The sequence below is a fragment of the Typopeltis vanoorti genome, chromosome 8 (genome assembly GCF_054136105.1).
Source record: "Typopeltis vanoorti isolate ZY-2024b chromosome 8, IOZ_Tvanoo_1.0, whole genome shotgun sequence".
Lineage (NCBI taxonomy): Eukaryota > Metazoa > Arthropoda > Arachnida > Uropygi > Thelyphonidae > Typopeltis > Typopeltis vanoorti.
This window is the reverse complement of record NC_143556.1, coordinates 80,185,243-80,197,283: the sequence shown is the minus strand read 5'-3', so window position 1 is coordinate 80,197,283 and position 12,041 is coordinate 80,185,243. Positions and strand designations below refer to the sequence as shown.

At 34.1% G+C, this 12,041-nt stretch overlaps 1 protein-coding gene across 1 annotated transcript in view; it reads right to left on the bottom strand.

The window, feature by feature from the left end:
* The window catches only part of larp (La related protein), a 321,561-nt gene that overhangs the window by 104,040 nt on the left and 205,480 nt on the right, over nt 1-12,041 (bottom strand). Inside the window, exon 12 of the mRNA XM_090396411.1 lies at nt 4,951-5,064. Within this exon, the coding sequence (XP_090252537.1) occupies nt 4,951-5,064 (114 nt within the window). The remainder of the gene's footprint in view (nt 1-4,950; nt 5,065-12,041) is intronic.

The following is a 12,041-nucleotide window of genomic DNA, read 5'->3' as shown; positions in this document are numbered from 1 at the left end:
GCAACTTATACTTGGAAATAGATAGCAGAATTAGCAAAGCTGATATGTTAGGAAGTCAACTGAATAAATTTATATGGAATAAGAGATAAAAGTCAGAACACTAAACTAGCTGTATACGAGACAGTGTTCAAACCAATTTAACTTATGGGTCTGAGAGCTGGGTTAGAAACAAAACTCTTGATCAAAGGCTGGAGACCACAGAAATGAGAGCCCTGAGAAAGTTAGGGGACTGAACAGATGTCATCAAAGGCAGTCATATTAAAAAGAGAATATTAGTAAAAAAAACTTAACATTGTTAGCATTCAGGAATGTGTTAGTAACTAATCTCAGGTGGTATGACCACTTAAACAGAATGGGTAAGGAAAGATTAGCTAAACAAGTGTTCTTTGCCAGAATGGCAGGAAAAATACCCAGAGGAAGCCCAAGGTGTAGATGGATTGATACAGTAAAAAGTGCCTTAGAAGACAGAAATATAAGATCTGATAATATTGTAATGTTGACAGATAACAGACTAATCTGGAGAAAAATTGTTCATAAGAAGTTAGCAGTGATGTACGTGTTCATGTAGTACTATCAAAAGATGCTGTACACCCTCCTGAGGGTATATGTCAGGAATTTCATGATGAACTACGATTATATACTTAGTCTGCAAGAACACTAGTCGGTCGGAATTTTGACCTTTATACTGCACATGTTTAATTTATTGCAACCATTTCAGGTAAGTGACATTAATATAAGCAAACAAAACACTTCAAAATTTAGAAATTAATTCCAGATTTTCATTTTTATAATTTCATACTCTTCTTTCTTATGTCTCCCATCACTATTTGCATTTGCTTTTACATTCACATCTAGTTCTTTCTATCTCCTATAAAGATACCTTACACTTAGGATGTTGATTTTCTTCATTTCTTCAATTCCTCATACACAAATCAGTCCTGCAGCTACTGAAATATATGCTATTTCTATGATCTCAAAACCGATTGGAAAAAATTTTGAACATTCTAATATTTTGAACCATGTTAAAATTGATTCCAATTTTGTGAATGTTTTCAAATAACAGTTTTCTTATAATTTATATTACATTTTCATGTGTTTACATGAGATTATGCTAATTCATATTTGGTAATAATTATTTTCTATGCAATAAATTAGAATTGCAAATCATTCAACATATTTTCTTTGATTATTCTATTTTTTTGATTCAGAGGTGTAAAATTGAGGGGGAGAAAAGTAATATTGCTGAAAATATTTTTTTCCCCTTTCTAAATTATAAACTTCTAATTTAGAAAGTAAAACACATCCTGCTGCTGTTTAATCTGCTAAGTTGTGCTTAGAGGGAAGTATATCAGCTTGAGGAACAATGCCTAGGTGATGTCGTAATTTAAAGTTTGGAGAACCATGCCCACAAATCCTTCACCTCTGCAGCATGCTCCTGCTCTATAAATAATTTTTGTGTGTCCCTGCATAAAAAAATTATACTGCTACTACAGGTAAAAAATACCCCCCCCACCTCCTAAAAGAATTTAAATATATCAAAAATGTAACAAAACTGAAACTCCACTTCCAATATACTTGACGAACATCAATGATGTTCGTCAAGTATATTGGAATTATAGCCCAATCTTATTTGCTTAATTGCTGACCCCCAACTCGCATCCGCTATGACTGCAGCTTACTAACACTTTCTACTGCTCTCACTGAGAAGGGCAGAACATGTGTTTTGTCAGGCATGATATCCCATGTCAAAAGGTTATCAAGACCTGCAATCCTTCATATTATCTGCTTTGCCTCAATATTATCTAGCCTCATTTTGTTGCCCTTCATTTGCTGCTTTGATTGTTCTCCTATTTTTGACCTTTTTGATTGCTTATCTCTGAAACCTAATCACAGACATTCTAATGACAGAAACAAAGTTTAATCTATCTTTGGAAATTCTGACACCCATAATTCCAACTTGCACTAATTCTTTAACTTCACAGACCAAGCTAGAAAAGAAGATGAACTACTCAGTAATGATCTAATAATGATTAGATGTTCACCTACCTACCAGAATACCAATATTAGCTCTCCTGTTGGCAATTCAGGCCATGACCTTGTTCATGTGTCTTTTCGAAAGATGATTCTCCCAGCCAATCTCAGCTTTGTATCCAATAACACTATGATGCCAGTTAGGATGGCCTTTCAGATTTCTACACATCTTTTCCATGGTCTGATTAGTGCTTCTACTCTCTCACTCTCCCTCAATCCAAGTACTTGCTCCAATCTAATAAAACTGAAACTATTCTTGCTGGGATTAGTGCCTTTATTTTGCACTTCACTCAAAATCCCTGACATTTATCCAAGCCTCTGGTTTTCCAACAAATATGCCAAAACAACTCAAGCCAAAAATGCAGTACATGTTCAACAGTTCAGGTTAAAAATCTTCTCACTCATGCTTACACTCTACAGCCCCTAAAAAACTAAAGCATATGTTCTAAGGACAAACGTATTAAGCTTGCCTCTAGGCTCAAATAGCAATCAAGGCTTCTGGTTCTACTGGGAAGAACTTCTGCTCTTTTATATGTGTACACTTCTCTCTCATCCTGATGGTATAATGGTGATATCTCCTAGAGATAAGGCAGATCCTCTTGGAATTGGTCTTCCTCCGATTCTTATATAAACAACCAAGACAAATCTTCCCCACTGTTCCACAAACTATCCACAGTATGCCTCCTATGAAAAATCACCATAAGGACATTAGAAAAATGACCGGTAGCCTTGATAGTCTAGCACTGCAGCCTTCTTATCACAATAATATCTCATATCATTTGTGAATGGATTACCAGTTTCCTTTCTGATAATTCATTTTATGTCATGGTTGATAGTTCCACTCTTGTCCTATTTTTCCATCAATACAGAATACCCCAAAGTATGCTGTGTTTTCACCTACACACTTCCTCCTATACAACATTTATGGTTGATTCCTATTATTTTCTTTATTGTTTGAGTTTATGATTACTCAAAGCTCACATGACATTCAAATAATTCAAATATCAAGATCTTCTGTGAACTTTAATGCAATCAAAACACAATCCTGTCTTATTTCCTGGAAGAAAGACCATGCCTTACTCTCCTCTTTTGATAACATCCCTCACTAATGAAGATCGGTCTCCTTGAGTTAACTTTTGCATATAGTTAATTTTGGCATAAATAAAAAAGAAAACATCTGTTCAAAGTCCTAACAATTTATAAATCCCAAATCTGCAGAACATTAGAATATTGTTCTCATATTTGGGGTGGTACACCAAACCCACCCTCAGAATGCTTGACTGCATCTAGAAGAGCAGATACTTAATAGGTGACCCTTCTCTCACTGTCTCCCTCCAATCGCTTTCTCATAAAATCTCTGTTTCTGCATTATGTCTTTACTTCGGGTATTTCCACAGACACTGCTCCACTGAACTGGCTACTACCATTCTTACATTTTCCTCTGATAAAGATAGAATGGGCAGCTTCTTCTGCTGGTTATCATTCATATATGGTTCAGCTCTGAACTTAACAATCCAATTTCACATTGCTTTCCTTCAATCAATATACACTTGTCCTTTGGTACAACTCCCCAGATCTTCAAGCAACACATTAAGAGATTCCTTTCTTCTCTCTAACCAATTACCAACACCTAGAACTGCCATGTAATACATTGTGAGATGTATCAGGTTGATATTAAAACACGATAGAGCAGGAACTCTTGCCATAACAGCAACCAAGAGATTCAGTGACCCTCCAGAATCCTACTTGTAAACCCACTTATACTCAGCAAGCACATCTCTTGCAGAGTATCTACAAATATATGCAAATGACAAATACTGTGGAATATGCTTTTTTTTAATTGGTCAATATTAATTCATATAAACATAAAACTAACTCCAGCTCAACATCTAGAAGAGCAAAAACTCAACATCAGAACAACTAAAGATAGGAACCATCAATTTGGAAAGGAAATCAAACTCTGAGAATTAACAATATATTTGCACCTATGGTCCCACAAAGGATTCTCCTAAGGAAGAAGTGGAAGAATTTGAGTCATTAGAGCAGGCAGCTGACAAAGAAAATGGAAAAAGTGGTACTAAACAGCAAAGTAGAAAGTGAATCCCGCTAGGCATATAGAAATGTTTTGAAAATAATTGAAGAAAAGGGCAAGGCTAATTATAAGTATCTGCTGGAATTCTTGTTAAGGATATGGACTAGACATTACTAACACCATGTTCCAACAAAGATGTGAACAAGTTCATGTGAAGAGAAGATGCAAGAATTAAGAAAAGCCTCATGGACTATGTTATTGCTAATAGTTATGAAGGAACTTGATTCCAAACTTGACACTGCATTCCAAAAATATGTGAGCGGGGCTAATTTAAGGTGGTATGATCACTTACATAGAATGAGAGAAGGTTAGTAAAACAGGTGTTTGATGCCAAGATGGAAGGGGAAAAGACCAAGATCTTGGTGGATTGATTCAGTCAGAAGTGCCTCAGAAGAACAAACTTTTAGATACAATACTGGAATGTTGACAAGTAATAGAACCAATTTGGAGAAAAACTGTTCATAGAAAATTGCTGTCATAGTCGCCAGAACATCCTTTGAGGATATATATAAGGAAGTTGGTGGTGATAAATATGAAACACGTAGGTTGAATATGAGGAAATTTGAGATTTAATAAAGAATGGTGCCTTTAAATTAAAACAAATATTAGTACAAATGGGACTTTTAGATTAGCCTTTAAATAACTTAGAGCTTAAAAAAACCCAAATGAATAAAACATTCTTCTTTTCCAACAAATTCCTATAACAAACTCTTCAACTAAACTGTGTGTGTGGGTGGATGGGTTTTGGAAGGGTGTTGCATGTTCTTGAAGTAAAAATTTCTGAGACTACCCTCATTTTTTATGTTGTTTAAGTAAATTTCCTCCTACCAATCAGTGAACGTGTTTCTCCTTCCATTAGGTGCATTTTCTAATTCTTCATCAAACTGAAACTCCAGTTCTTCTCTGTCCTCGACTATTTTTGGTGGTTCTTCTTTCTTCTCCTGGAATAATAACAATATCTGTTATGAAATAAGACATGAATCAGCATGATTTTAAATAAAACACTTATTTATTCTGCTGAGATCTTGTAATAATGAAGAAATTCAAACATGCAAAAAAAGCTCACTCTTAAAAAAGAAAGATGACTTCATTTTTAGTAGCATAACTCGTCAAAAATTAGAACATTTGGCAATAATTCATTAATTATTGCATCTCAATTAATCCTTAACTAATAGAAATATTGAGTTTAAGTCAACTTTCATCAAAATGGTTCACTAATAAATTATCAATAATATGAATTAAATTGCTACAATTTGCAGAATAAATTCTATGGAAAAGCTTTTGGGTAGTTACATGCATACATAATATCATCAAATTACTACACACATAAATTCAATTTAAAAATTATTACTACTGCCTTTCTTTCTTTCTTTCATTTGCACTGTATATGAGTAATGGATAGATCTTTCAATTTTAAAAAGTTCACTAATAACACTGAAGGAACTTCAAGGTTCTGCTTTTTTTTTTTTATATATTACTGACTCTTTTTTTCTATAAAGGATAAAATCCATTTGTACATCTCACTTTAAGAATTATATAAGTATCCAAACTAGAATGCTTACTTGATCATTTGTGTGTGTGTGTGTTTGGTAGGGAAGGAGAAACTTTCATATGATGCAAAAGTTATTATTATTATTATGTGACACCTCCAGGGAGTCCAAAGACTCATCGAGGGAGAGTGTGCCAACAGCATAGAATGATTGATTCCCTTCCAACTACAAATTAAAAAGGTTTAACAGGTTACTAACCAATTTTCAACTTACAATAAGATTTGTCACTTAAAATGGTAGATGTCTTCAGCATGCTAAATAATGCATAAGATATTTTATTTTATGCCAAATCAAGCCATGTGAATACTGTCCATTCAAAAATACCATTACAAGATATTAGGGACATGGAAAAGTGAATCAGCACTCTGCCTTAAACCGGTTGGCCTCAAAGAGGCCAACAGGTTTAAGACAGAGTGCTTTCGCAAAGCCTTTTCGTTAGAGTGTTTGCTCTCTAACGAAAAGGCTGTGGGTTCAAACCACCTAGGGAATGGATGTTGTTTGTGAATCTGAAGAGATGGAAGATAAATTTCATTACCCAGGGTGAGACCCCTTGCCCAGCTTACTGTCAGTCTGAGTGGATTCATGAACACTGCTCCAACTCAAGTTTTTATCCCCCCCCCCCATTTTCTCTTATTTGGTCTATCTCTTTTCAGATTTTTTGTGGCCTTGCTCCACCCCCTTGATTTTTATTCTATTTCACATTCTTTTTATTCCTATTTCATATTCTTTCCAAATTCATTCTAATAATAAAGGAGTTCACAAATGCATTTAACTCTTTTTATTCCCAACGTCCTCATTTTTATTCCATTTTGTTTCTGCCAACAATGTCTTCGAAATTTATTTTCATCACCGTCTTTTTTTTTTTTCTTCTTTCAGTAACCTTGCCAGCCTGGCTGGCCGAGTGGTTAGCGTGTCTGCTCTCCAGTCAAGAGGCTGTGGGTTCGAATCCCACCGTGGGCATGGATGTTTGTGATTGTCTGTGGAAATACCAGTGGTGGTGGTTGGCGGTAGATGGCATTGGTGTAGTTGCGGTCAGTTGGTGAATTGTGAGTGGTGGATGAAGAGTTGTAGAGGGGATATCCTCCCTCAATGAGCCTTTGGACTCCCTGGAGGTAACAAATAATAATAATAAAAAAATAATAATAATAATAACCACCTCCATATTTCTACTAAATAAGAAAAAATTGGCAGAAGGTAACTTATGTTAATCAAAGACTTACACTTTGGTGGACCCTTGCTATCCCAAATTAAATAAAAAAGTTTAGAGTAATTATTTGGACAATGGATCAAGTGTTAACTAAAATATTTATTAAACCTACTAGTTTAACCAAAATTTAGCTGTTGGCATCTTCAGGATACAAGCACTTAGGTTAAAAAAAATTACACAAATATGAATAACTGTAAAATTCTAACGATTATAGTTGCAAACTGAAATAGCATTGAACGTGAGTGATACACGTATCATGTGTACATGATTAACTAGTTGTTGCTAAAGAATGTTCTGTAGGTTGCATTAAAGTTCATTTCCTGTGTGATAAGAGCTCTAATTAAGGTTTTCCATATCTCTGGCAGTATTAAACCTTGGACATGGTTAGTTATATAAAAATGAGATGACGGGCATGATATGTCTTGTCTGTTGTTTTTGACATAACCAACATGCTCCTTCTGTCTAATTTCGAAGCTTCTTGATGTCTGCCCGATGTAACTTGAAACACATGAGCATGGAATATTGTAAATTCCAGCATATTTATAAAAAGGATGGTTATCTTTTGGAGATCTTAATAGTTTATGGATTGTTTCTATAGGTTTGAATGTCAATCACATATGGAATTGCGATAGTTTTGATATATTGAGTATCCTCTCACTCTCATTGTGGTGGTTCAGAGAAAAGAATTTTGTTGACGAGTCTTTGTGGATAGCTGTTTAAGTAAAGATTATTAGATATCAATGTTAACTCATCTTGAAGGTCCTTGTTATCTGTTATGATGCGGACAGCTCTTTTCTTTCACATGTGTATCACGCTGAGTTTGTGAGAAATATGGTGAGAGGAGCTGAAATGTAGATAGCGACCTGTATTCATAGGTTTCCTGTAAACTAATAGATTTATATGGTTTATCTACATTTCAGCTCCTCTCACCATATTTCTCACAAACTCAGCATAGTACACATGTTAAAGAAAAGAGTTGTCCGCATCACAACAGATAACAAGGACTTTCATAATGCAATTTTTATAGATGATAAATAAGAGTGAAGATTAGGTGCATCCTTGTCTTACACCTGATTTTACATCAAATCACCTTCCTGTATTTTTTCAATTCTAATTGCTGACTTACAACTCAAATACAGACTACACATTGCTCAATATAATGTTTCATTTATGCCATATAAATGTAGCATTCTGAGCAGATTTTCTCTAGACTGATTCTCCAAGATTTGGTTTTTCAAATTGTTTCATTTTTTCTTTATTAATATTTACTTACTTGTGTCTATAGTTTACCTGTAAAAGCTACCCAACTTAATTGTTTTTAAAACTTTCTTGCATACTGCTATTTTTAATCTTACTTCAAATTAAGTGAAGGTCACTTCCAATTTCAGATCCTCTGTACATTCTTGTATTCTGAACCAGCATGATATCATTATCAACAATAACATAGTCACTGAGGTTTTTCTTATTTCTTGTTTTCTCTTCCCGTGAACTTGTCCACATGGTGCATATATCTTGAAATTAGTTCAAATTCCATTTGTGGTTTTTGGATATCATTTAAACACTTCACAAATGCTTATTTTATCAAATAAAATTCTACCAAAAAAGCTGCCACTAACATGCTGTATAAACTTCGTGAACGTGCACTTGTCCTACACCGAAGTGACATATGTAAAGTGAGGTCTGGGCAGCATCAACACCTGCAGACACTGCCTGTCACAACATGTTGAACTGTTTTATTCCTCATTCATGTCTCAACTCCATATATTAAAATAAGTTAAGTATTTTTCATGCTGATTCTGCTAATTCCCTTATATAATTTTAGTTGGTTGGTTCTGTATCACATTATCCATTATTCTTATGCTGCTATTTAATTTGTCCTTCCCTTCCACTCCCTTCATGTCTTTCATTTGATCATATCAGAAACTTATTTCAGGTGATACAAGCAATGGAATAGGAATGTTGATACTTCCAGGGAAAGATAAGGAGTTAGTGGATGTTATGATAGGGAAGAAATCACATGTTTTTGATTTGAGTGAGACAAAATGAAAAAAAAAAAAAAAAAAAAAAGAAAATCTTGTAGTGGAAAACAAATTTCTCTCATCCAGGTATATAACACTACAACAGAATTTAGATGTAGAGGAAAAGACATCATTTGAAAAGCAGTTTAGAGGGAATTATTCTGCATAAGATAAATCATCTTAGAAGATTTTAAATGTGCAGGTGGGAGGAGATTGAAGAGAGAGAAAAAATTGGGATTGGGGTGAGGGGCTATTTAGTTTTGGTCAAAGAAATGAAGGGCAAAAGTCGTTAGATTTTTGCATCAGAAAATATCTTCAAAATTGGAAACAGGATAATGAAAAATATCCTGGTTATAAATGACAGATTTCATCCTTTATAAAGAATGGAGAGAAGTCATGGAAATCAGTTTCACATAGTTTTGCCATCTCTTGCCTTAAGTAGAGATCATATGCTTCTTATAAGCCACCTCTAAGGCTTTTATAGAAAGTAAATGTGGCAATGGGAGAAAAATAAAACTGAAGCTTAGAACTAAAGCAAAAATTTGAGTCTCTGATCAGGTCCAAAGCCTACAAATAAGTATAAAGGATAGGGTGTAGATGAAGAATGGGAAATTTTTTGAGATATAACAATAGAAACAACACAAAGACATGTTCAAAAAACAAAGAGAAAAGCAGAAAGGGAAAAGGGAATTTGTTGAAATAAGAGAATTAAAGTAGTTAAAGAAGAATTATACAACCCGCGCGGTTAGCCTAGTGGCTTTGCGCTTCGCAACCATATGCTTGGAGAAGGAGTGTCCCGGGTTCGATTCCCGTTGTAGACGTGAGGAATTTGAGGATCTTCCTCAGGCATAGCCAAGTTAGCCAGTCTTGGGCGCGGTCAGTAGGGTTTTTTCCACCAGTTTATCTGGCGTTTTTCATCCCGCAAACAGACAAACCGGCCCGTGAACATACGCCTCTACAGTCAAAAATATATATCCCCCCAGCGGCAGACCAGGCGACGGGTCGGTTGGGAGTAGTACTAACAAAGAAGTCGCATCTAAAGTAACACGCGGACCCTGCATGGGAAGCGGGAATAACGCGTAGAAGAAGAAGAAAGAAGAATTATACAAAAGAGTTTTTATCTTTTCCTCTTTATATATATATATATACACACACACACATGTACATATACAGCAATCCCTCGATTAATGCGCTCTCAATTAGTGCATCATATTTTTTCGATACCCAAATTCGATTAGTGCGCCTATATATATATCTTAAAAATAAATGTTACAGATTTTAAAAATTTTTGATCTAACCATTTTTTATGACTAACTATTTAAAAAATCACTCACCAGGATGAAATAATTTAGTTACCAATTTGAAACATTTTACAAAGTTCTTTTTTAATGGCATACTATAATTTTGTCTAATATCTAATTATTTAATCAAAGATATATGTATTAATAGTGATAAGACTGTATTAAATATTATAAGAATTTATATTCAATATAATAAAATTGAGCAATAGCTCAATTTTATTATATTTTGTTTTGTTGTCATGGAAACGTATGTAAGTGAGCGAGCACATTTTGGAACACCACGTGAGGTTTATTGAAAAGAGTTTTAGAAAGAAATCACATGAGCAATTTAGGGGAAAAAACAGATATATAAGTGACGAACACTGGAATTATTAATTAATTAGGAGATTAGAGAATTATTAGAGAGAGATTGGCATTAGGTTGGAATCGGAGCATTCGGGAATCACAGTGCGATAATAGCGAGTCGGCAAGTCACTCAAGCAGCTAATAAAGTCTACTAGTCGAGAGGCGGTTAGCTAATAAATTGTAGAATAACAATTATAGCTACGGAAGACAGCTGAGTGACTACTAAATAGACTAGCGATATTTGAGTTGAGATTTAATTTCAGGGCCGACGTGTCAAGGACACACAGAATCTTAAAATAAAGCATGGAGTTACTAGAATAGTAGAGGCTGTAAAATTGAAGTTTACCGTTAGCTGTGCTTAGAATTATAGTGCCTAAAGAATTAATCGAATGCCAGAGGAATGAACAACTGTGCATATAAAACCTAAAGTTAAGGAATTATTGTGTATTGCTTTATCTCATGAGTGATCAGTAGTACTTCAAGCAAGAACGTTTGTTTATGTGTATTGTGACCGATGATCAATTCAGTTATTGCTTAGAAGATTTATTTTAATGAATGCCGCATACTGCTCAAAGTGTTTACAGTTATATAAAAATGTTTGTGTATAAGTTTATGAAGAAAGAAAATTATCGGTAAGATTATTCCAACCATTAATATTCCTTTGCAGAAAAGTGTGAGAGTTTCATGCTAGAATTTCCTTATACTAACAATAACTATTGAGGAAGTTAGCTAAAGTGTAAATTTAAAAGTGTTTGTTTGTGAAGAGGTATTACTACAATTTTTGTTGTATTTGGAACTTAAGGAACTGTGAGAAGACTGTATTATAGAGATAACTGATTTACCATTGTATGAGTTGAATGATTGAATTTATCTGAGGAGTTAAAATGTTTGTGATATCTTAATTACTGATTTGAATTTATTTAAGTGTAAAATTTGTGATTCTAAATTAAATGTTTGTTTTTGTTTATCTAAAGTTGTATTTTGCCTGAATCTCTTTTACTGAACCATTCATAAAATATTCGAACCAAAGCGGGTAAATTAAGTAAGTCAAATATACTCGGCCAGTATATAATTTTAAGGAGAAATAGTTGAAGGTTGATTTTTCTTCAATTCTTGAACTAATTCAGATATAAAGTGGCGCAGTCTTTAAAAATAAATTTTCTTTATATTTGAATTAGAAATCAACTTACAACTTATCAATTGTTTAAGAACATCATAGTGATCAACATGTCGGATCCAAGGTAAAGATTTAGAAGAAGTAGGATCCAACAACTGGCCTTATTAAATCAAAAGCATTGTTTCTTTGTAACCTGGAAAGAAAGGGCTATCAATGATGGAAAAGAAGAAGAATTTCATGTTAGTACTGGGTGATTTGAGCATTTCAAAAAGAGAAATAGCCTACATAATGTCCTAACCACAAGCGATGCTGCAAGGGCAGATAATGAGATATCCAGAGATTTTGAAGAAAATTGTGTAAGAAGGAGACTATTGTGATCA